Genomic DNA, 26,696 nt, shown 5'->3' with positions numbered 1-26,696 from the left:
CAGGGATGGAATTAGTTACAGCTGACTCACTGAACAAGATCCTGATGCTGGGAAAGATTGAAGGCAGGAGGAGAAGGGGGCAACAGGGGATGAAATGGTCGGATGGCATCGCCGACTCAATGGACATAAATCTGAGCAAACTCCGGGAGATTGTTTAGGACAGGGGAGCCTGGGGTGCTTGCAGTCCACGGGGTCGCAAAGAGTCGGACAAGACTTAGCGACGGAACAGCAAAAATACAAGTAATATAACTTTAATAATACAAGCCCGTACGCATGTGTTTACACACACACACGCGCGAGTTTCTTTCATAAACACCAATATATTGATAACGCCCGCACTACACCGTACTCGCCCATCCGGGCGGCAGCCCAAGCCAGACCCAGACGCCCGGCCCGCACAGCGCCGAGTGCCCGGGCCACCCTCCCCCGAGCGGTTGCGAACAGCGGCCTCCCCCCCTGCCAACATGGAAGCCTAACCTGAGAACGCACCACTAGCCCGCGCGGCAAGAGGAAAACGGCCCGAGAACTCAGAAACATCCGCGACGCGAACCAGGCCCCCCAGATGCCTGCGCGATCGGAAGTGCCCGCCTCCAAACAACGCCCGCGCGCTGCGGGGCTCCCGGGAGTTCGCGCAGCCCAGTGTGCGCGTGCGCGGTCTCACCAACGTGGTCCGGGAGACGAGAACGCAGTGGGCTCCTGGCCCGCTACCGGGTGGGATTTTGGTAGCGACGGCCGCGTGCAGGACCGGGCGTGTCTGGGTGCGTCAACGCGCTGGACTGCTTTTACCCGGCAGGGGGTGCCCTCCCCTTCTCAAGGCTGGGCTCGGGGATGGGACGGGGAGGCGCTTTGGAAACGGAGCGCGCATGCGTACTGACGCCCATGGAGGCGGGGCCGGGTACCCGAGAGGAACGGACACGCTGGTGCGCGGTCGCCCGTGGGGTCGTGGTTTCGTGCCCAAGGGGGCCGGAAGGCGGAAGGCTGCGCAGGCGCGCAGAGTCGCGGCCGATTTCTGGAGGGCGGAAGCGCCGTGGGTGAGTCGGTGGGGCGTCCTCGGAGGGGGCGGGAGTGGTCGCGGGGCTGTGTGTACCTGCGTGTCCGCGTCGGTTTGTCCGGCGTCCTGGGCCCCTGCACGGCTGTTCTCCGCGTGGTTATGGGATTTGGCTCACGGTTTCTGTGGCTGTTTGTTGAGGACTCTTCTGAGCTCTAGAAAGGCTGTGTGACTATTCCTTTAAATTTTTATACCAACTAAACAACAATAAGGGGGGAAACCTGAAGAAAACGAATATATGAAACTAAAACTGAGTCAGTGTTGTACACTTGAAATTAACACAATGTTGTAAGTCAAGTATACTTTCATTTTAAGAAAGCAAGATACTGGGAACCCATCTATTGGCCTTTTTCTAATTTGACCAGTTTTCCCACTCGCGCACTTTCAGGGAGAGACATTTAGACGGGAATGGCTGCCTCAGCCATGACGGAGAGTGAAGGAGATACACGTAAAGCCCTCAGCACACTAACTGTGGTTAGTCATTTTCATCAGTGACCATTTTGAGGAACAGATGTGGAGACATCGCACTAGAATCTCTCACAACTTGGAGAACCAGTAAATCTCCGAAAAGGTGTTGTGACTGGGCACCGCTCTGCTTTGATATTTAACGGGGGGGAGAGGGGAGAGAATGACACAAATTTGATGCTTTTTTTTTTTTTTTGATAGTTCCTTCCATCTCCTCAGCTCCACATTCACAGGACTCTGTTCTTCAAGAGAGGCCTCATGAAGGGGAGCACGGCCACTGGGCCTCTGGAAGGCACATCACAGGTGAGTTATGGTTTGTTTTTTCTTACAATGAGACCCTAAAGAATAAAGATTAACCCTAACCCTAGAGAACAAAGTCATCTAGGAAAACAGAAGTCCTCATAAATACTGCTGTATCAAGTGCCCTGAACTTTAATCCCACATCCAAAGACAAATTTTAAAAGAAGTGAGATTTTCTTTTCCTTACTATTTGGAGAACAGTTTCCATTTCACACAAACACATATTTAAACAAATATGTTTTCCAGGATTCTAGTAAATTATGAAATGTACTTCAGTTCAAATGTACTTATCAAAAGAGAAATCTATAATCCATTTTAACTTAAGTATACAGTTTTCACATTTCATTGTACTTCCATGTAAATTTCACCATTAAATACTGAGCATAAGTATATGCTGACCTTATATTCAGATTTTTTTTTAAATGTTAAGATAAATGGACAAATGGAAAAAAATGGACAAATGACTTTAAGGATGTGATGTATTAGACATTATAGAATGTATTAAATAATTAGAGACTCTAGAAGGTGGTAAAGTTCCGTCTACATATATTTACACATTTAGTGAACTCTATACAGACAGGAAGACATGTAAAGCTTTGGGCTACAGTTGGAGGAAAAACCCATTCAGGATTGAACTGAGGTCCTGGGTTGCTGACAGTCCTCCCTTGTCTTCAGACTTTAGACAGACTCAGGAGTGTTTGTCAGTCCACAAACACCACCAACTTGTACAAAATCCCTATTTGGCAGGAGAAACAGTAGATTAAAGAATTGTTTCCTACCAGTAAGGATGTGGGGGCCAGTCTGACATGAGCACTGCTGGCTAGAGACTGGAGATCCTGTTGGATGTTACAGCTGGAGGCCAGGATCTGTTGATTAGAACCACAGGCTACAACCTCAGTGTAGAGGCACAGTGGTTCATGCTTTCCTCAAAAATCCTTGTTTTCCAAATAAGTTACTGGAATGCTTTCCTCAAACAGGGTCCACGACCAGTTTTAACATTTTGGTTGATAATACAGGATAATTTTTCTTACCCAAAGAGTTGTTTTTCACTATCTATAATATGTATCTGTATTTGGCAAAAACAAAACAAAACAACAAACCCTGGATCCTCCAGTACACACCACAATGCCTGTGCACTACCTGCTGTGTTTCAGCCAAGACTTCCCTCTCCCTCAGGCCTTGTGGGTAAGAAAGTGTTTGCCCTTTCAGCAATCACTGACATTCCAAGATGTGGCCATCGACTTCTCCCAAGAAGAGTGGGGATTCCTGGACCCCGCTCAGAGAGAACTGTACACAGCTGTGATGTTGGAGACTTACCAGAACCTGGTCTGGCTGGGTAAGTGCACCCAGCCCTTAGTTCACATCTGCCTGCCGCTACATCTTCCTCCTCCTATTGGAAACCTCTGGGGACCTACAGTGGCCTTTACTTTTTGTTCCGTGTCCCATAAAGAGCATAGTTAGAAATGGACAAGTTCCTCTTTACTGTCCTTCCAAAAACCTTCAGATTTCATCTGGCCATTCTTTTTTTTTTCTGGCCATTCTTATAAGGGCTTTGATCCTGATTCTGTGGTAGGAGATGAATTCTTGGGTAATAACGGCATGACCAACTGCCATTTCTTTCTCTTTCCAAAGGCATATCTGTTGCAGAGCCCAACATAGCCTTCCTTCTGGAGCGAGGCCCACAGCCCTGGGTGATGAGGGAGGAGGATGCAGGAGCTCCAGGAGCAGGTGAGTCTGGGACCAAGCTGAGGGGAAGATGTATGTGCAAAAGGCCAGCTGCCTTCTGAGATGACCACAGTTTAAGGGGTTGGGCATCTTCCTTCAGAGGGCCTCTGGTCTGAGGCCCCAGTGGATCCACCTCGCATCCTCATCCACTCTTCTACTCACCCGCCTTCTTAAATAATTGACTCCAAATGTGAGTTTGTGATCAGCTCTCCACCTTTACTCTCTGGATTGTTTTTCACCACTTTAGCCTTCATTCATTTCATAAGACTGTTTCCTCAGAAAGATATCTCAAAGCTTGTGTTTTCTTTATGTATCCAAAAAATTCTCTCTCTCACCTCTGATAAATTGAATAAATATATGCATCCAAGAACTGTCCCATTAACAAACATATTCAATCGCTAGTTCTGGCCAAGAAAGGGCATTTTGTAAGAGACTAGAACCCATCAAGGAATTTACTATTTAACAAGAGATGTTCTTAGAACAGGCACATGAAAAGCCGCTCAACATTGCTAATTATTAGAGAAATATACGTCAAAACTACAATGACGTATTACTTCACACTGGTTAGAATGACCATCATCAAAAAGTCTCAAAACAAATGCTGGAGAGGGTGTGGAGAAAAGGGACCCGCCTACACTGTTGGTGGGAATGCAGACTGATACAGCCACTATGGGGACAGTGTGGAGAGTCCTTAGAAACTAAAAGTGCCTGTATCGTCCAGTGATCCTGTTCTTGGGCATATAGCTGGAGAGATTTCTAATTTGAATCACTGCAGCACTGTTTACAATATTGAAGACGTAGAAACAACCTTAATGTCCATGGACAGATGGATAAAGATGTGGTACACATATACAGTAGAATGTTACTCATGCATAAAAAGAATGAAACAATGCCATTTGCAGCAACATGGATGGTTGAGAGTATCATACTAAGATGATGATCATGCTAAGTGAAGTAAATCAGACAAAGAAAGACAGGTATTGTATGATATCACTTATATGTGGAATCTAAAAAAAAAAAAATGATACGAAGAACTTATTTACAAAACAGAAATGGACTAGCAGAAATAAACATATGGTTACCAAGGGGAAGGTGGGGGCAGGGATAAATGAGGAGTACGGAAATCACGGACACAAACGACTATGTGTAAAATAGATACGCAAGGATTTACTGCATAGCACAGGGGACTATATGTATTCAATATCTTATAATAGCCTATCACGGATATAAAACGAAACTTAAAAAACCCAGATGTATAATATGTATGTACTATCCAGTCACTTGGCTGTGCCCCTGAAACTAACACAATATTGTAAATCAACTATGCCCCAGTTTTAAAAAAGAGATGTTCTTAGATACCTTGGCAAAGTAGGAACCAAGATTGGATCATTTCAAACACAGTGGTTACTGCACACACACCAGAGTGGCCAGAGATAAACGCGTCTGTGGGGTTGGTGCAGGGGTCTGGCCACTTGTGTGTGCGGCTCACCTGTAGCGTCTAGACCTTTTCAAGCCAAGTCCTGGGTGCGCCTCTTGCTCTCGTGGGAGACTGCCGCTGGGAATGCCCCAGCTGAGAACTGGTGGGTGGACAGTACCCAGCTCTTGTGGGCGGTCTGGGCCATGTCAGCCCTTGATGTCTGTCTTCGTCTGTCTGAGCTGCTGTAACAGAAACACCACAGACCCGGTGGCTTAAACCACAGATCTTTATGTCTCACAGTTCTGGAGATGAAGGTGCCTGCAGTTCAGTGTCCGGCAGGGCCATTTCCTGGTTCACAGATGACCATCTTCTCACTGTGCCCTTATGTGGTGGAAGGGGTCCCTTTTAGAAGGGCACTAATTCCATTCATGAGAGATTAAATTAAATAATTTAATATTTAAATGGATATTTATTAATCAACTATACTTCAATTTTTTTAAGACTTAAAATGCATTTCAAATAAAAAATAAGGATAATATATGGTGCTGATGGTTGCACAACATTGGCATGTATTTAATGCCACTGAATTGCACCCTTAAAATTGGTTACAATGGTAAATTTTGTTTTGTGTATTTTTCCACAATAAAAAAAAATGTTTAAAAATAAGAATAAACAGGTATTTGTTTCTAGCTTTTTCTGTTAGTAGAGTATGACAATAAATGTCCTTGTACATATATCCTTAAATACTAGAACCTTTTTCTAAGGATAGATTCTTATGTGGGGATACGTACATTTATTTATATTAATGTGTTTATATGTTCGTTTTCAGAGAGTGAGTCAACACAGAAGAGCAAGGAATTGTCTTTAAGGAAGAGGATAAACGGAGAAACATACCATCATGAACGAGTGATGAAGAAAACGAGCAGCACGGGTAGAGAATATGGAAAAGCCTCCAGCAGCAGGGCACACCTCATCATCCATCAGAAGATGAAGAAGGAAGAGAAACGCTACCAGTGCTTCGAGTGTGGGAAATCCTTCCGTCGTCGATCAACTCTCATCCAGCATCAGAGGATCCACACAGGAGAGAGACCCTATCAGTGCAGCAAGTGCAGCAAAGCCTTCAACCAGAAGGCCCACCTCGCCCAACACCAGCGCACCCACACGGGCGAGAAGCCCTACACCTGCGGGCAGTGCACACGGGCCTTCAGCCAGGTGACGCACCTCACCCAGCACCAGATCGTCCACACCGGAGAGAGGTTCCATGGCTGCAGCGAGTGTGGGAAGGCCTTTAGCCGCCCCTCCGCCCTCGCGGACCACCAGAGAATCCACAGCGGAGAAAAGCCCTTCAAGTGCAAGGCCTGTGGCAGGGCCTTCACACAGAGCGCCCAGCTCCTGAGACACCAGAAGGTCCACTCTGAGGACAAGCCCTACAGGTGCGGCAGGTGCGCCAAGTCCTTCATCCGCTCCTCCTCCCTGACGGAGCACCAGCGGACTCACACCGGAGAGAAGCCCTACCAGTGTGGGGACTGCCCAAAGGCCTTCTGCCGCCTCGTGCAGCTCACTCAGCACCAGAGGACCCACACGGGTGAGAAGCCCTACACGTGTCAGGAATGCGGCCGGGCCTTCACCTGCAGGTCCCATTTCATCGTCCACAGGCGGAGTCATACGGGAGAGAGACCCTATGAATGTCAGGTGTGCCGGAAAACCTTCAACAATCACTCCTCCCTGGTGACGCATGACAGGACGCACAGTGGAGCGAAGCCCTTCAGATGCGATGCGTGTGGGAAGGCCTTCAGCACTTCCTCCTCGCTCTGTCAACATAAGAGGATTCATACTGGGGAAAAGCCCTACGGTTGCCACAAATGTGGCAAGTCCTTCAGGTGCCGGTCACACCTTAGTCGACATCAGCAAACACATACGGGACAATACTGACCAAAGCCAACCAGACTTGAAAATGTTACTCTTCCAGTTACCTAACCATCAGTCAAGATCTTGAAAACAAGCAGCCTCAGTTGACTCTGACTCTTGGAAAAGCAGCTTATTCTCAAGGTCTCAGGAGCTCACTGAAAAACAGATAATGAACCAGGACCTACTGTATAGCACAGGGAACTATATTCAGTGTTCTTTAATAAGCTACAAAGGAAATGCAGCTACGGGTTTTCCAGTAGTCGTGTACGGATGTCAGACTTGGACCATAAAGAAGGCTGCCCGTGGAATTCTGTCCTCGGTCTATAGTCTTCCCCAGGCAAGAATACTGGATTGGGTAGCTATTCCCTTCTCCAGGGGATCTTCCCAACCCAGGGATCAAACCTGGGTTTCCTGCATTGCACACAGATTCTTTATTGTCTGAACCACTGGGGAAGCCTGAGCATTGACAAATTGATGCTTTCTGATTCTGGTGTTGGAGAAGACTCTTGAGTGTCCCTTGGACTGCAAAGAAATCAAACCAGTCAATCATACAGGAAATCAACCTCAAATATTCACTGGAAGGACTGATGCTGAAGCTCCAGTACTTTGGCCACCTGATGCAAAAAGCTGATACATTGGAAAAGACCCTGATACCTGGAAAGATTGAGGGCAGGAGGAGAAGGGGGCAGCAGAGGATGAGATGGTTGAATACTATCACTGACTCAATGGACATGAATTTGAGCAAATTCCCGGAAATAGTGAAGGATAGAGGAGCCTGGTGTGCTGTAGTCCACGGAGTCTCAAAAAGTGGAACACAACTTAGTGACTGAACAACAACAATGGGAAATGAATCTGAAAGCGTGGATATTTGCGTATGTATAACTGAATCACCTTGCTGTACACCTGAAACCAACACAATATTGTAAATCAACTATAATTAAAACAATTTTTTAAAGAGCTCTTTGGATGGAATAACTAAAGACAGGGAGGAAGCAAAACAAGTTAAAAGCAGAACATGAAACCATTGTCCTGCAATCTGGAGAACTCTAGCCTCCTACTCCTACCTGAATCCTACTCTGCTGCCATCACTAATGAACAGCAGCACTGCACAAATGACTTTACTGGCCCTGAGCCTGTGTACCCTCACATTTAATGCCCTGAAACCAGGTTTACAATGCAGGTGTCCTGACAGCCAAAGATGAGGCCAAGAGATCACCTCTTGGCTTTTGCTTCTGTCCTGATGGGAGAGACACATATGCCACCACGTTCACATCTTTAGCAAGGGGCGGGGTGGGGCTTGAATGTTGCAAAGTGTGAAAAAACAAACAGCCATGACTTAATACTTTACATCTGAAAAATGGTGCCCAGATCTGGTCACAGATCTAGCTTCGAATTACCCAACCAGTGGGCTTTCCTGAATTTTCTCCCACACTTCCTCCTACAGCTGCTGTATTTTAATGATCTCATCACTGCACCTGTCACCTTTGAACAAGAATCCAGAGGCTGACACAAAGCAACAGCACTAGGACAGATATAAAGGGTATCATATTAATAGGTGTTAGGGGATATTCCTAAACTGAGCACACAGGATTTTTCTTCTTTTTTCTTTTCAGTGCATATATAAAAGCATTTATAAAATGCATGCACCAGTGTAGAGAAGAAAAATACATACCCATTGTTGTTTAGTCTCTTAAGTTATGTCCGATTCTTTTTCAACCCCATGGACTGTAGCCCGCCAGCTTCCTCCTTCCCTGGGACTTCCCAGGCAAGAATACTGGAGTGGGTTGCCATTTCCTCCTCCAGGGGATCTTCCTAACCCAGGGATCAAACCCACGTCTCAGGCAGGCAGATTCTTTACCACTGAGAATATAACAGTAGATTCCATGTAAGGAGTTACTCCTAAATGAGCCGACCTTGAAATTCAGGATGAAAAGCTGCATGAAGATTAAAGACTTCAGTGCCCTGACTTCATTTTTCAACAGTAAATATTCTCATTTTCTCTACTATCTATTCCTCTTCCCTGTTTTCTATTTCTTCACAGCCTTTCTCACCATTCAGTACACTATTTTACTCATTCTCTCGTGGTTTGTTTCCATTCACTTGAAAGTAAGATCTTAGAGGGTGGGGAGTTTTGTGGGTTTTTTCTCTGCTGTATCCCCCTGAATGGCTTTTCATTTGTTGTTCAGTCACTTAGTCGTGTCCAACTCTTTTGACCCAATGGACTGCACCACACCAGGCTTCCCTGTCCTTCACCATCTCCAGGAGCTTGCTCAAACTCATATCCATTGAGTCAGTGATGACATCCAAGCATCTCGTCCTCTGTCATCCCCTCTCCTCCTGCTGTCAATCTTTCCCAGCATCAGGGCCCTTTCTAATGAGTTGGCTCTTTGCATCAAGTGGCCACAATATTGGAGCTTTAGCATCAGTCCTTCTAATGAATATTGAGAATTGATTTCCTTTAGGCTTTTCCTCTCAGAGAAGGCAATGGCAACCCACTCCAGTGTTCTTGCCTGGAGAATCCCAGGGACGGCGGAGCCTGATGGGCTGCCGCTTATGGGGTCACACACAGTCGGACACGACTGAAGCGACTTAGCAGCAGCAGCAGCAGCAGCTTTTCCTTATTTGCTTCAATTTCCAAGTCAGCTACTAATTTTACTATTTTCTGAGTATCTCATACCACGGGCCATTTCCACTGTGATCAGGAGCAGAATGGGGTTCAACACCAGTGCAGGTTCCAAAGAAAATACTTTCTGAAGAGTGATAATAACGACATTCCCATTCTGCAAGTGAGAAATCTAATTTGGTGTAATAAGTCATCCCGTACTGATCTTACGGTCCCAAAACTTAACACAGAAAGAAAATCACGCTCCCACGGGCAGGCTCAGAGGACCGCACTCGAGCGACACCGCGGTCATACAGACACAGACAGCGGGACATCACAGGTGCACACCAGAGCTCACAGAGGACTGTCCGTTCCCGTAACTACGGACGCTTCTGGTTTCCAGGAGAGGGGAGGGGGGAGTTCTCATTCTCCGCGCCTGCGTACACTCGCGCCCAGCCACGCCACGCCCCTGAACCCTCGGGCCCCGCCTCTCCGGCGTAGTCACGGCTCCGATATCCTGGGCCCCGCCCCTCAGGCGTAATCGCGTACGTGCGCAGGCACTCCCGCTCTGACGCTAAGGTTCCACCTCTCCGTCTCAACAGCCTAAGAACACGCCCCCTCGGCTAAGCCACGCCCTGTCTCCGCCCCTCGCGCCTGACTGCTCGCCCACCTGGGGAGGTTCGGCCCCTGTGCGCTGGTCTCCCGGGCGTCGGCTGCCGAAGTCCTTCGGGTGAGGGCGGCTGGCTTCCGGGGGGAGGCTCGTGGGTTGGTCAGGGTGGTCCAGTGTCTGAGCCCAAGAGCCAGGCAGGGCCGCCGAGGCGGGCGGCTCTGAGCCCGGCCGTGGAGCCCCGGCCTGGACGCCGCTGCTCGGTCGCTGCCGGGCGGACTACATTTCCCAGAGGCCCGCGCGGGTGCGCCGAGGCTGCGGCTCGGACCGGGATCGGTGTCTGGGGCGGCTGAATCGGGGTGTGTGAGTGCGAGAGGCAGGACTGGGTTGTGAACGTCCAGAGCGTGCGACCGGGGTGTGCTGGTGTGAGTGTTCGAAACGGGTGTGTGAGAGGTTAGCCAGCGCGGGGGGCCCCGGGAGAGGCTGAGAGATCGTGGAGAGAGGGGCTGATGTGTGTGTGAGAGACCGCGAGCATATTGGTGTGTCCGGCGTGTGAGATTGTGTGACAGTGCCTGTTTGTCCTCGTGTGAGGGAGACCAGTGTGTATTGTGTGTGCGTGTGTTAGAGGTAGCAATTGCAGTGTTTGTGTATCTATGTGCGCGAGAAATCCATGTGTCTCAGAAACAGAGACCTTTGAGACTGTGTGTGTGAGAGAGAGGAAAACTAATGTGTTGAGACCAAAGTGAGTAGGAGAGAGACTGAACCATGGTTCGCCACTCCGAGGTTTGCAAATGCAGCCTCTGTGAGGTCGTGGAGTGTGCGTGTGTGAGTGAGGCAGAGGTGAGGGGCCGTGGGTGTGTGAGAGACTGAGATTGGGGTTGTGTGTGTGACGTTTGTGATCACCATGTGTGCTTGTACATGACCTCTCTGAGGCGGTGGTGTGACTGCAGTGATGTGCCTTCCACTGGATGCTTGTGACTGTGTCCTTCCTGTGATCAGGGGTGTGAGACCTTATATCAGTGTCTGTGTATCACCTGGTGTGGCTGTAACAGCGCCTGTGTGACTGTGGTGTTTTGGGGGAGAATGCTTCGAAGGTCGATAACTTTGGCCGCCTTGTGCATGTTGATTTATGGAATTGTGTATTGCCAGGGTAAGAATCCTGGGGTAGAATTCCCTGCTCCCAGTCCCAAGAGTTCCACTGAGAAGCAAGAGGTGGGGCACCTGGATCTCCTGATTGGAGCAGGGGACACCCTCAGTTCTGGGTGACAGAAAGGAGGGGAAACCAAGGGGTTGAGGACAGAGATGAGAGGGAGGGTGGTAGAATTGGGTGCTAAAGGATCCACTGTCATGGAGGAAAGCAAAGGTTTGGCAAGAGGAGGAGGATAACCCTGTCCTCTGATGGCATTCAGGAGTCAGATTTTCAAACTGTAGACTGGATCAAAGCATGAAGCGGAGATGTGGGAAGGAAAGAGTCCACCTTTATCTATAAAATAGAGAAAGCAACAATTTCATGGGATTATTTTTTAAAATAAAGTGAGAGAACATAATGTATGCAGAGTATGTAGCACGTCTCATTGGTTTTATTCATAATAAGACCAAAGAATGGGAATGCAACTTTTAGAAAAGATCAAATTTAGGACCTCGAGCTTAAGAGAAAGACTTATAAATTAGACCCCTCAATCACCATTGGTTGCCTGTAATCTCTTGGTTACGTGGGCAGTGAAACCAAAGAAGGCTGGGAGGAGGAAGGGGAAGACAAGTTTTACGCTGGTGATCCTGGGAGTGCAGAGGTTCTCATCTTCTCACTCTTTTTCCTCCAGCCTTACCCTCCCAGGACAGTGCTGTTCTCCAAGAGAGAAGCCAGGAAAAGAAGGTGAAAATGACAGTGGAACTAGTGAAAGCCATACCCCAGGTTAGTTATTCCGTATCTCTTCCTCCAAAGGCAGTCTTACTGCTTAGGACTTGGTAAAGCTGTTTTCTTTATGAAAATCCCTTGATTAACAGTCTTTGGAAAAGACCCTGAGGCTGGGAAAGATTGAAGGCAAAAGGAGAAGGGGGCAGCAGAGGATGAGATGGTTAATAGCATCATCTACTCAATGGACATGAGTTTGAGCAAAACTCCAGGAGAGAGTGAAGACAGGGAAGCCTGGTGTGCTGCAGTCCATGGAGTGGCAAAGAGCTGGACATGACAGCGACTGAACAAGAACAACAACAGTCTTATCTAAGGGCCTGGTTCCCACCTCTGCCAGAGAGCACACCCCTTATTTTTTATAAATAATCTTCCTTTTTATAATAGAAAATTTGCAGATAGCAGGGACTATGCATATGCATCACACTCCGCTTCGCCAGCTTCTAATATCTTACATTAGTTTGGTGTGTGCTATGCTTAGTCATTCAGTCATGTCTGACTCTCTTTGACCCCATGGACTGTAGCCCACCAGGCTCCTCTGTCCATGGGGATTCTCCAGGCAAGGATACTGGAGTGGGTTGCCAAGCCCTCCTCCAGAGGATCTTCCCATCCCAGGGATCAAACCCACGTCTCCCGCATTGCAGGTAGATTCTTTACCAGCTGAGCCACCAGGGAAGCCCAAGAATACTGGAGTGGGTAGCCTATCCCTTCTCCAGTGGAACTTCCTGACCCAGGAATTGAACCAGGATCTCCTGCATCGCAGGCGGATTCTTTACCAGCAGAGCTACCAGGGAAGCCCTTAATGAGCCAACATTGATAGACTATTACTAAGTCCATGCTTTGTTCACATTCCTTGGTTTTACTTAATGTCCTTTTTCTGTCCCAGGGTCCTATCCAGGGCACCATATTACATTCAGTAGTTCTGTCTCCTTGTACGTAACAGTTTCCCATAGTTTCCTTCTTTTTGAAAACCTTGTCAGTTTTGAGAGGCTCTCAGATTATTTTGCAGAACATCTCTGAAATCTGATGTTTCTTCCTCTGATTCAACTAGACTAATGTATTTTTAGAAGGAAGATCACAGAGTTCCATTTTCATCATGTATCATACATCAAGGGTTCATACTGTCAACGTGACTTATTACTATACTCTGAGTGCCTAGTTGGGGTAGTATTACCAGGTTTCTGCGCTGTAAGTCACTCCTTTCTGTTCCACTTTTCCATGCTGTACTCCCCTCTCCATCGGCACCTACCAGTTCTAGCTCCGTATCTATCCAAAGGCAGTTTCTGTTTTGTTTTTTTAGATTCTGCAGTTAAGTGAGATCATACTGTGTTTGTCTGTCTTTGTATGACTTATTTCACTTAAATAATGCCCTCTAGTTCTATCCATGTAGTGGTAAATGACAACACTGAGCATTACAAAGATTTTTAGTATTTTCATTGGAAATAAATGTGAAGATGAAAATGCCCATAACACTTTAAAAATTTTCTCACAACTCTCACAGATATAGAAATCAAAGTAGTGGTTACTAGGGGGAAGGAGGAGACAAGATAGGGTAGGGAATTAGAGCTATAAACTATTATGTGTAAAATAAGCTACAAGGATATATTGTAGAACACAGGTAAATATAGCCAATATTTTATAATAACTGTAAATGGAGTATAACCTTTAAAAATTGTAAACACTATATTGTATATCTGAAACTTATATAATATTGTTTGTCAACTATATCTCAATTCAAAAAAAAAAACCTGCAAACCTCTCAAAATGGACCAAAAAAAAAGAAAAGAAAATTGTCTTAATCTACTGGTGATTATAACTGGCATTGTCTTTAAGAAACTGAAAATAACTATTTTTGGTTTCATTTTGGTATTGTCTAAATAGATACTGGCTTGTTGTACTCAAATTTAGTACACAAGTTGGATGAGTTGCAGTCCCGCACTGGGTGCTTTCTCGTGTTGCTGTTGAGGTCACTGAGGTGTGGCGTGACATGCTAATTCTTGATGGTACAGCATTAAAAAACAGTTGCATTCTACGGCAGTTGCCTGGCATTCCAGTGGTTAGGACTCTGTGCCTTCACTACTGGGTCTGGGTTCAATCCCTGGTTAGGAAACTAAGATCCCACAAGCCATGAAGCTCGGCAAGCCCCGCCCCCCCCCCCCCCACCACCACCAAAAAAATAACTGCACTCTACATATATTTTTTATTGTGTCAACCAAAAAAAACCCAGCCATGTCAGTGCAATGCCTCTTCTCCTTAAGGCACTAGGATCCCATAGGGTACCATTTCCATAATATCAACTTAAATATTCTTTTTTGTTGCTTTTGAAGGTTCGACCATAGATACACATCCTTCCTTGAAGCCCTTGTTTACTGCCCTGTGGCCATCTGTCCATATTTCCCCAGGCTTGAAAACTCCCATGGACAGAGGAGCCTGGTGGGCTGTAGTCCACGGAGTGGCAAAGAGTCAGACACAGCTGAGCACACACACTCACACACACAAGAGAAATGGATTAGCACCATTGTATACAATACAATTTAGCAACTTCAATAAGAACTATTTAATATTATATGTTTAAGGTTTTTTTCCTCAAAGGGCTATTTCTCACATAACGTAGGGCCAACTTAATGCTTAAGCTTGAAGTCACGTGTGGACATGAGCTTTGCTTGATCCAGAAGGTCTTTGTGTTATTTCAGGACCTGGTGACGTTCAAGGATGTGGCAATAGACTTCTCCCAGGAGGAATGGGAATGGCTGAGCCCTGCTCAGAGAAGTTTGTACAGGAGTATGATGTTGGAGAACTATCAGAGCCTGGTATCACTGGGTGAGGATTTTTATCCCCTCTGTATAATTCAGAATGACCCTTAGGGACTCCTTACTTTTTTTTTTTTTAATTTATTGTGTGTCGATCAGAATTGAATCTGGAAAATGAAGAGGATGTTCAGGAATTGGTGACCGTTTCAGGTTGAGTCAGTGATTTTGGTGTGTGTCAGCTACTTGGTGAGTGTGCCCTTTAGTTAGTGGGAGCACAGGGCACGCTGTGACTCACACTGGTCTGTGCTGGCTTCTCTCCTCTGTCCTATAGTAGTGTTACCAGCTAACAGAGTTCACCAAGAATATAGCCGGATCGTTACGAATTTGGAATATTGCTTTAAAACCTGTGTATTTTTATTAACTTGCAGAAAGTGAACTCGTGAGGCACAAGCTGAAAATTGCTTTAGATGTTCTTAGGGAAACTAACGCCCTTTTCAGCCCGAGGGCCGCCTCATTGGCTAGTTTAGCTTTCCCTGGTCTAGAGGCCCCTTTATCCTGCTTGCTTGTGGTTCAGTAAATGTTGTGAAACTGAATGTATGTCTTTCACCAAATTTGAGAAATTTTTGATCATTATTTAACTTTTTTCTACTCTCTTCTCCTTCTGGGAGTCCAGTTGCACACACGTTAGAACCTTGGATATTGTGCCTTAGGTAACTAAGGACGTGTTCCCTTTTAAAAATCTTTCTCTGTCAGCTTAGATAATCTCTGTTGATTCATTTTCAAGCTCACTGCCACTTGCTTTGTCCTCTTCAACGTCTTGTTAAACCATCTAGTGAAGTTTAAATTTCAGATACTGTATTTTTCAATTCTAGACTTTTTACTTGGTTCTTTTTTATAATTTCTGTTTTGGTGCCAAGAGTATTACAAGCATATTTTCCTTTATATTCTTGAATATAGATATAATAGCTGTTTTAAAATCCTAGTCTACTGATTCCAGCATCTGTCTTGTCACAGGTTGGGTCTCCATTAATGCCTTTTTTTCTGAGTATGATTCACTTTTTCCACTTTTTAGGGAGTAATTAGATTTTTTCCTGGACACTATAAATAATACAGGATTATTATAAATAATTCAGGATTCTGTTACGTTCCTCTGAAGAATACTGATTTTGTTTTTTAATCAGACAGTTAACTCAAACTCCAAACTGTCTCTCAGTTCAGTTCAGTCGCTCAGTCGTGTCCGACTCTTTGTGACCCCATGAATCGCAGCACGCCAGGCCTCGCTGTCCATCACCAACTCCTGGAGTCTACCCAAACCCATGTCCATCAAGTCGGTGATGCCATCCAGCCAGCTCCAAACTGTCTCTAGGGGTCCTTTATATCACCTCACTTACTGCTGTCCAATGATCTTCTAAAAATGCTGGGCTGAACTTCTGCCTCCAGTCTCTTAGAAAATGATTCCACTTTGATAGGATGACTGTGGCAGCCCCGCTAAACTACGCCAGAAGCCTTATATAATCTGTCACCCCTTGAACTATTCATTTCTAGCATGTCATTCCATCAGAATTAAGGGACCAGCTGAAATGTCCAAAACATGACCAACTTTCATATCTTTTTCTGTATGCAGGACTTTGTATCTCTAAGCCATATGTCATCTCCTTATTGGAGCAAGGGAAAGAGCCCTGGATGGTGATGGAGAATGAGATGAGAAGCCCATTCCCAGGTGAGTGTGGGATAACCAGAGAGGGGAATCCTTTCTAGGCAATGGCTCAGCCATTTGCACAGGTGATCTTTCCCTCCTTTCTTATGCTTCTTAGAAACTCTTCTCAAAGAAGGGCACTCAAAGCTGGTGCTCTGGGACAACCCAGAGGGCTCGGGTGGGGAGGGAGGTGGGAGGGGGGTACAGGATGAGGGGGACACATGTATACCTATGGCCAGTTCATGTTGATGTATGGCAAAAAACCATCACAATATTGTAAAGTAATTATCCTTCAATTAAATTAATTAAAAGGAAAAAAAAAAAACTCTTCTCAAGCTTTCCAAACCTGGAAGAAAACTGAAAGTTGATTTCTTAGCGTGAGCTCCCCAAATATCTTCTCTTCTACTTGTTTTTCAGTTGCTCGGTCTTTTCTGACTCTGACCCCTGGACTATAGCATGCCAGGTTCCCCTGTCCTTCAGTGTCTCCTAGAGTTGGCTCCATTCATGTCCATTGAGTTGGTGATGTTATCTAACCATCTCATCCTCTGCTGCCCCCTTCTCCTTTTGCCTTCAATCTTTCCCAGCATCAGGGTCTTTTCCAGTGAGTTGGCTCTTTGCATCAGGTGGCCAAAGGATTGGAGCTTCAGCTTCAGCATCAATCCTTCCATTGAATATTCAGGATTGATTTCATTTAGGATTGACTGATTTGATCTCCTTGCAGTCCAAGGGACTCTCAGGTCTTCTCTAGAACAGTTCAAAAGCATCAATTCTTCGGCACTCAGCTTTCTTTATGGTCCAGCTCTCACATCCAAACATGACTACTGGAAAAACAATAGCTTGGACTATACAGACCTTTATCAGCAAAGTGATGTCTCGCCTTTTAATATGCTGTCTAGGTTTAGCATAGCTTTCCTTCCCAGTAGCAAGTGTCTTTTAATTTCATGGCTGCAGTCACAGTCGGCAGTGATTTTGGAGTCCAGGAAAATGAAGTCTGTCACTGTTTGCACTTTTTCCCCTTCTATTTGCCATGAAATGATGGGACCGGATGGCATGATCTTAAGTTTTTTGAAAGTCGAGTTTCAAGCCAGCTTTTTCACTCTCCTCTTTCACCGTCATCAAGAGGCTCTTTAGTTTCTTTTCACTTTCTGCCATTACAGTGGTATCACTGGCATATCTGAGATTGTTATTTCTCCCGGCAATCTTGACTCTTCTAAAAACTCATTTTGCAAACATCTTTATCCAGCTCCTTCCCATCCCCTCTTTCCTTTTGATATACTGACTTAACATAAACTTCTCTGTTTTTTAAATCTTAACTCCAAAATTAGATGCTGCATGCAAATCATAACATACCCTGCTACTTTAAATCATTTTTTGCTTTCCTGTTGCAAATAGGAAAAATCCAAATCCTACAAGCTCCTTCTTAATTTTCCAGCCTTATCTTCCATTATGTTTTAGCTTTTTCACTGTACTTTAGGCCAGAGTTTTCTTCACGATGCAAGGTATCAAGGTATGTTCATATGTGTTACAGGTATTCCCGCATCCTGAGTCTCTACGCCGTGAGCGACCAGATGAGATTGGAGGCAGTCCGAGTTCCGAGTCTGATCCCCTCTGGATCACAGGCAGTGTCTTAGGATTGTCATTTTCAGCAAGTGCTTGATGTACAGTTGAACAGCACTGCTCTAGCCCACAGGGCACCTTCCTGAACTCGCAAGCTCTTTCCCACTCAGGCTTTTGTTTTTCCTGTTTTCTCTGCCTAGAATGCGCTTCTCTTGGCTTTCTGTCTATGTCTGGCTCTCAGGCCAGAGCTTAAAAATCATCTCATTGGAGACCTTCCTAACCACCTCGTATAATGAACATTTCCCTATTCCAACCCGAGTACGGTCTATGGAGCCACTGTTCCTTTGTAACACTCGGGAGAGCCCGTAATGGTGTGTCTTATTTTTTGCCTCCCCCGCTGAACCTAAATTTCACAAAGACAAGGCAATGTTGGGAACATACATGATAATTACGCCTTTATGACATTCTCCTCTCACTTCTGTAACAGTGTTTGATCTTTACATTTGGGGATGATGTGGACCCTATACTTCTAGGATCCTCCAAATATTAGGAGGGATATAAGCTCGGTTTAGACACGCTTTATAGTTTGGTTATGTAGGAAGCTACTATCAGCCTTAAAGAGGAAAACAGAAAGAGGAACTTTCCTGATAAGAGGTAATAACTGTCCATGTTAGAACAGATGCAGGAAGAAGGAAAGGGGATAAAGAAGCCTGTTGTAAGTCTGATGGGACATTGAGTGACAGTCTGGCTTTAAGTATTATTCAGTGATTAAGATAGCTCAGCATCCATGTTGAGAAAAGCCAAAAAGATAAGGGACAACCACGGCTCTCTGTGGGAGGCTGGAAATGAAGACAACCTTCACACGACAAAAAGTAAATTTGAGGGAGGAGCAGATGACGCTGTCATCTTTCTGCTTTTCTCTTTCTAGGATTGCTCCCCTCAGTCCATCTACGTAAGAAAAACCATGGGGAAGTGGTTTCTTGAGTTCTCATGGACCCAGTTCTAGAATTATTGAAGTTTGGGTGTTCCTGATACCATGTGTGACCTGGGCAGGAAGCTTGTTAATATCTCAGTGTTTCTTAATTGCTTTGGTAGATGTGATCCCTCCCATCTCTGAACTTTTATACTGGTTTTACTTTTTTACCACATGGATTCATTTTTGATATATTTTCTTCTCAAATTGCTTGCTTTATTGGTCTTGTCTTGCTCTTAACTTTCTGTACTTCTCTAGAACCACTGTCTTTAATTACTTTAGTATTCCCCATGCTTGACATGGAGTAGAAAACTAGGCAGCATTGGATTAGTCAATAATTTGTTATCGTATTTCTTGATATCACCTCTTCCCTAAAGTTTTCTCTTAGTGTCACCTCTTCTATACACATTTCTTCTTTATAGATTTATCAGGAATTTCTTACTTATGCCTGAGTTCCTGTGATATACGTTAAGTGACTTGGTGGTAGTATATAAGGCTCATTTATTTCTTCCTGAAAGCTTATATTCTATCTCACAAGGTAAGAAAGTTAGTGATGTGGTAGGAAATAAGCATTTAATTAATAACAGTGATACCAACCCACATATCTCTGTAGACTAGTTCCTACAAAAAGACACGTGGCAGAACCCTATTAAGATGTGATAGTTTTCATAGGCTGGTGAAAGAAAGATGATGAGTGGGAAAATCCCTTAATATGCACTCTGAAGTTCAGGGATCTATGAGAAATGAAGAGCATTTACTTTATTAAAATACATGGGAATGGCTTATGGGAATGCTATTTTCTCATTATGAAGAGATGACTCTAGGATTTTGCCTAAACTCCAAGAGAAATCACAAAACATAAGGTATTTGTGGTTTCAGGGAATCTACAGAAATTTTTGAGTGGCAGAGTTATGTGGTAGTATTGGTCTTTTAAGAAAGCTAGCCTGGCTGTGTACGCAAGTCTCCTAGAAGAGGGAGAGAATAGAGGAAGAGGATTTCATGTATAGCCTGTTAGGTTAATACAGGCATGAAGAGGGAGAGGACAGAGGAACAGGGTTTCATGTATAGCCTGTTAGGTTAATACACGCATGAAGAGGGAGAGAATAGAGGAAGAGAGTTTCATGTACAGCCTGTTAGGTTAATACAGGCGTAAAATATTACTGCCACTGCCACCCACACCTTCAGGACGCTGTTATCCGACATTTAACTTTCTGAATTACCATTTCTATGTTCTTCTGTGAGCTCTCATTCTCTGGGGTCTGCTTACATATTTTTTTCAGTTGAAATGCCTGTGCATAATATATTTTGTGGAGTGTATTATTTTCAAATCACCTCTTCTGTGTTAAATGTTTCCTTTGTTATAGCCCATGATAAAGGAAACATTTGGTTTTTTGAATCTTTCAGATTGGGAATCTATACATGAGACACAAGAATTAGCTCTGAAGCAGTGTGTATGTGATGATACGTTAATGGAGAGAATTGCAAGCTATGAACAGGAGTGTCCTATTTTTGGAGAAAATTGGAAATGTGAAGATCTCTTTGAGAGGCAGTTGTTAAGCCAAGAGACATTTATCAGGCAAGAAAGAAGCGCTCTTAAAGAAAACCTCACTGTGGAAATAGACCACAGATATAACAAACCTGAGAAATTTGTTCCTCTACACAGTTTGGAAGAGAATATTTATGATAATCACAAGTCAGATGAAAAAAACTTTTCCAGAAATTCCATGGTATTAAAACACAAGAAAGTCTATGCAGGAAAGAAACTTTTTAAATGTAATGAATGTGAGAAAACCTTCACCCAGAGCTCATCTCTTACTGTTCATCAGAGAATTCATACTGGAGAGAAACCATACGAGTGTAAGGACTGTGGGAAGGCCTTCAACCAGAGTCAACACCTTGTCCAGCACCACAGAATACACACCGGAGAAAAACTATTTGAATGTAAGGAATGTAGGAAAGCCTTCAGCCAAAATGTACATCTTATTCAACATCAAAGAATTCATACTGGAGAAAAACCATATAAATGTAAGGAGTGTAGAAAAGCCTTCAGCCAGCCTGCACACCTTGCTCAGCATCAGAGAATTCATACTGGGGAGAAGCCTTATAAATGTAAGGAATGTGGCAAGGCCTTCAGTGATGGCTCGTCCTTTGCCCGACATCAGAGGTGTCACACCGGCAAAAGACCGTACGAATGTATTGAATGTGGGAAAGCTTTCAGGCAGAACACATCGCTTATCCGTCACTGGAGATATTATCACACTGGGGAGAAACCCTTTGACTGCATCGACTGTGGCAAGGCCTTCAGTGATCACATAGGACTTATTCAGCACAGGAGGATTCATACTGGAGAGAAACCCTACAAATGTAATGTGTGTGGGAAAACCTTCAGCTACGGCTCATCCCTGACCGTCCATCAGAGAATTCACACAGGAGAGAAACCATATGAATGTGACATCTGTGGGAAAGCCTTCAGCCATCATGCCTCACTCACCCAGCACCAAAGAGTGCATTCTGGAGAGAAGCCTTACCAATGCAGGGAATGTGGAAAAGCTTTCAGGCAGAGCATACACCTTGCTAGCCATCTGAGGATCCATACTGGAGAAAAACCCTATGAATGTAAGGAATGTGGAAAAGCTTTTAGCATCAGTTCACAGCTGGCTACTCATCAGAGAATTCATACTGGAGAGAAACCTTATGAATGTAAGGAATGCGGGAAAGCCTTCAACCAGAGGGCACATCTCGCACAGCACCATAAAATTCATACTGGAGAGAAACCTTACGATTGTACTGAATGTGGTAAAGCCTTCAGCCAGGCTACCCGCCTTATCCAACATCAGAGAGTTCACACAGGAGAGAAGCCCTATGAATGCACTGAATGTGGGAAGGCTTTTAGTGACAGCTCATCCCGTGCTCAGCATCTGAGACTTCACACAGGCCAGAAGCCCTATGCATGTGTTGAATGTGAGAAGGCATTCAGAACAAAATCATCACTTACTTGCCATCAAAGATGTCATACAGGGGAGAAACCTTACGAATGTAGTGCATGCGGTAAAGCCTTTAGCCATCGACAGTCGCTTACTGTTCATCAGAGAATTCATTCTGGAGAAAAACCATATCAGTGTAAGGAATGTAGGAAAACCTTCAGCCAGATTGGACACCTTAATCTACATAGAAGAATCCACACTGGAGAGAGATCTTACGAATGTAAAGAATGCGGAGAAGTCTTCAGACAAAGTGCACACCTTGCTCATCATCATAAAATTCATGCTACAGAGTCATCTCAAGCCCTCAGCTCTTCCCCACCCCCTGCATCACCAAGTCCTAGGGATATGTCTGCTGAGTATTTCTGGAATTCATCCACATCTTTCCATCCTCATTGCCCTAATCCAAAACGTAGTCATCTCATCTGGACTATTCCAATTGTCTAAACACTGGTCTCTCTGCATCCTCTTTTGTCTCCTCCAAGTTCATTCTTCACACTACTCCCAGTGGTCTGTTCAAATGTAAATGTAATTATATGACTCTCTTAAAACCCTTGGTGTGAAAATTTAAACTACTTGATGCATACCAAGTGCTTAGCACAGTGCCTGACCCAGACTAATGCTCTATAATGATAGTTCAGTGTCCTTCAGAGTCTGCTTGAAAGCTATTTTTAAGCAGTGAACTCTGGAAGACAGTATATGTACTTGGAGATCATAACAGTTTTTAAAACTGAAACTTAATGTGAATGATGAGGAGTAGCATGTGTTAAAGCTTAAACATTAACACGTTTAAAGCTTTATACCACCACATATATGACTGTATTCCTTTGTTGGTGAGAAAAGTCAACATGACCTAATACATAGAGTATGTTTTAGGAAGTATCTAGAACTCTGGATAAGACTGGAACAAAAGAATTAGAAAATAACTGGGAATAATGCAAGTCTGTATTTAGTAAAGGCAAAAAGTAAAAATTCCCAATATTTAAAATGGAAGAAGCAGAGAACTTGAATAGTCCAGCCCTTTTTTAAGACACCTGGTTTCACAGATTAATGCTGAACCTTCAAGGAATCATAATTAAGCTGTTCTAGAGTACAGAAAAAAATAATTGAAATGGATTATTTTGGAGTACTTCTAACCTCTGTTAAGGAGAACAGAAGTTATGAATAAATGGAGATCCATGTTTTCTAGAAGGAACTTTTAGTACTGTAAACGTGTCTGTACATTCAGTCAATTCCAGTCACAATTCTTTTAGGATAATTTTCCACTGACAATTTTGTTTTGAAAATCAATGTAGAATGGTAAATAGGAAAGCATCACAAGGAAATTTTTGAAAAATGTATCCCCATGAATTTAGTTACTTGCAAAAGTAATTATTTTTCATGTGTCAGTGGGGGAGATAGATTACTTAAATGGTCTTGACAATTATCCAGCTGGAAATAAAGTCAGATCCACATTTCACCCCTTACAGAGAAGTTCATTCCATATAGATTAAAGATATAATAGGAAACACAATATTAAATTTCTTAGAAGAGAATGTAGAATATTTCTATCCCCTTGAGTTCTATCTACCTTGAGGTAGGCTTTAGTAAGCAGGACACAGAGTCCAGAAGTTATGAAGGGGACAGTGTTAGGTAGGACCATGTAAAAAATTTAAACTTTTCCATGGTATAAGACACTGTATGCAAAGTGAAAAGACACATGACAGGTATTTTATACATATATTACAAAGGATATAGTCCTTATAAAAAGTGCTGTTGCTTTATGTGGCAGCCTGGATGGGAGGGGAGTTCGGGAGAATGGATACATGTGAATGTATGGCTGAGTCCCTTTGCTGTCCACCTGAAACTATCAGATTGTTCATTGGCTACACCCCAATGCAAAACAAGAAGTTAAAAAAGAAATGCTGTTGTAAAGCAGCAAGTAAGAGACACAGTCTGACAAAGTCAGATAAAATACACAGTATGACAGCAACTCTAAATGAAGAAAACAGTCAAGGAAAATCTTAATTGCACTAATGATCAGATAAATGGAAATTTTAAAAGTTCTTACCTCCAGCACAAACCAGCACACCCATTATGGATAGTATCCCCAGTACTGCTACAGATGTGACGTATTTTCATACGTTGGGAGGGTAAATAGGTAGAAAGCCATTTTAGAAGGCAGTATGGGAATGGCCGCCCACTCCGGTAGTCTTGTCTGGAGAATCCCATGGACAGAGGAGCCTGGTGGGCTACAGTCTGTGGGGTCACCAGGAAGCAGACATGACTGGATGACTAGCACATGAACACAGTATTGTATGTAAAACATATAAAGTGTAATGAACTAATCACTGCTGCAGTTCTAGGGATTGATCTTCTCAAAAAGCACAGGCACAAAAATATAGATGTACATTTACCACAGAAGTTTTCAACACTTGGAACAGCTTAAGTATCCAGCAGTAGTAAATTGATTAGTTAATTTTGGAAAATCAGTTCAGTAGATTATTAGGCAGTAACTGAAAAGAATGAGGAGGATCTCTGTACTCACAAAACTGTGCCTTGTAGTTTATTGAGAATGTAATTTTCATAACTGTAATATGGCATAGTTAAAAGTACATAAACTCTTTAAATTTAACATGAACTATGTTGTTTTTGTCTGCAATGCAAATAGAAACTATGCACGCACAGACTCCTTCCCTGTTGGTTGGGCTGCTCTGATGTCATTCCCTGAGGTTTTCTTTGCATCACCAGCTTGTACACAGTTCACGTTAGTCCAATCAGACACTCTCTCCTCAGGATTCAGGCGGGAGCTGAATATGAATCATCTCTTGGCCACAACTTTTAAGATGCTTCCCGAGTTCCCACTGCTCTGCTTCCTAGAGCTAAAATGTTTCGTGTTCTTTCCAGGTTGTCCCCCCACCAGCATTTTGTTCTCATTTTAAGATAAGATTAAGTTCTTTTGCTGTCTATCAGGGAAAACTAACCAGTATAGAAATTGGTTAGCACTGAGTGGGTTTCAGGCCAAAGATTCTTAGAAAGTATGGAATTATAATTAAAGTGTGGTTATTGGGTGAAATGGAGCAAAGCAGTATAAGGCACCTAATCCCATTTTGTGCCATAAAAGTAACAGGCCTTCACAGCAACAGAAAGACAGCTCATCAGCTGAGGTCTGGATGGCTCTTTCCTTGGACGCATTAAGAGGACAGAAGGTGCCAGTCCATGGAGTATGTATGATGCCTGTTCAGAGCAGAACTGGGTAACAGAAAGCAAGAGGGTAAAAGGACTTATTTCTTAATAAACTTTTTTGCTTTAAGGCATGGAGTAGAACACAGATCATTCGTGTAACATAATTGAAAGACTTCGTGTAGCTTTTATTGTTCAGTCGCTAAGTTGGGTCTGACTCTGTGACCCCATGGACTGCAACAGCCCAGGAAAAAAAAAAAAGCAGGAAGCAGGACAGGATGTGCGTGCCCCTGGGAGGGAGGTGTGAAGAGGAAGGTGCTCACACCTCGGGGAGCGCCGGCACTGATCAGGGGGAGAGCGAGGGGGCTTCAGCAGCTGGGAGGTGGGCACAGCCGAAGGCAGAACCGAGAGGCGAGGCCCGCACAGGTCAGCACTGCCACTGCACTTCCCAGCCCCAGAGCCCACCACGGCTGTGTGGGGAGAAGCCCGAGCACCGTGGGGACAGAGGGCCATTCAGGGCCCGTGAAGGGAGAAGGGGGGTGAGGCACAGCACACTTACTCTTGGCATACTCGGCGGGGGCAGTGCCACTCAAACCCCACTGTAACGCGAAGGGCTCAGCTCTGCTCCCATGGTCAGCTGTGGGCTGGTGCTCCAGAATGGCTCAGCTGACTCACGTCTTGCTCGGTGAGCCCTCAAGGCGGGAGCTGGTACTTAGAGTAGGGAGACATGGGCATAGCACCAAGCTTGCTTCTGGTTCCACTGGTCAAAGCAGGCTCCACAGCCAAGCCCGGGGTGGTGTGGGAAGGGCTGACTCGATGGTGTGGCTACAGGGAAGGATGAAACATGCCAATCACTAGTGCAGACCACCTGCATTACCAGGAATTACGGAGGGCTACAAGGTCTAGTTTAGGAGACCAGGGTTCGATTCCTGGGTTGGGAAGATCCCCTGGAGAAGAGAATGGCAAACCGCTCCAGTATTCTTGCCTGGAGAATTCCATGGACAGAGGATCCTGGCAGGCTACAGCCTATGGGGTCGCAAAGAGTCGGACACAACTGAGATGAACACACACACAAGGTCTAATCAGACAGCAAGATCTCCGCAAGATTATTCTAAGTAATTCATACAGTCTGTAATTTATAAGGGCTTCCCTGGTGGCTCAGCTGGTAAAGAATCCACCTGCCACTGCAGGAGATGCAAGAGACTCGGATTCCATTCCTCGGACAGGAAGATCCCCTGGAGAATGAAATGGCAACCCAGTCCAATGTCCTTGCTTGGAGAATCCCATGGACACGGGCCTGGAGGGCTACAGTCCATGGGGTTACAGTCAGATGCAACTGAGTGCACACACACACACATAATTTATAAAGAAGAAAAGTAATCATCTTACCTCTATATTCTCCTTCCCACCAGTCAGCAAGCTCCTCTCCCCCGAGGCAACCACTCAGAGCAGTTGCCTTGTATCTTCCCAGAATATTCTATGCATGTATAAGCACATTTTTATGTGGATATTTGTTCATATGCATAAATATTCTAAAAAGTTATATAATGCTCCTTTCTACCCACATGGTACCGCATGGAATGGTTTTCCAGCTTG

At 44.6% G+C, this 26,696-nt stretch overlaps 1 protein-coding gene across 1 annotated transcript; it reads left to right on the top strand.

The window, feature by feature from the left end:
• The first annotated feature begins 148 nt into the window (after nucleotides 1-148).
• On the top strand, nucleotides 149-24,558 carry LOC113875793 (zinc finger protein 28 homolog). The gene is given in 12 exon segments (XM_027514471.1): nucleotides 149-1,031; nucleotides 1,715-1,816; nucleotides 3,023-3,149; nucleotides 3,446-3,541; nucleotides 5,785-6,884; nucleotides 10,068-10,195; nucleotides 11,059-11,222; nucleotides 11,893-11,984; nucleotides 14,675-14,801; nucleotides 16,356-16,451; nucleotides 20,362-22,265; nucleotides 22,267-24,558. Coding segments are annotated over 12 exon segments (4,302 nt in total). The 5' UTR covers nucleotides 149-863; the 3' UTR covers nucleotides 22,465-24,558.
• The last annotated feature ends 2,138 nt before the right edge of the window (nucleotides 24,559-26,696 follow it).

The sequence above is a fragment of the Bos indicus x Bos taurus genome, chromosome 18 (genome assembly GCF_003369695.1).
Source record: "Bos indicus x Bos taurus breed Angus x Brahman F1 hybrid chromosome 18, Bos_hybrid_MaternalHap_v2.0, whole genome shotgun sequence".
In the NCBI taxonomy this organism is placed as follows: Eukaryota; Metazoa; Chordata; class Mammalia; order Artiodactyla; family Bovidae; genus Bos; species Bos indicus x Bos taurus.
Note: the sequence above shows the minus strand (reverse complement) of the source record. Positions and strands in the feature narration are given on the sequence as shown.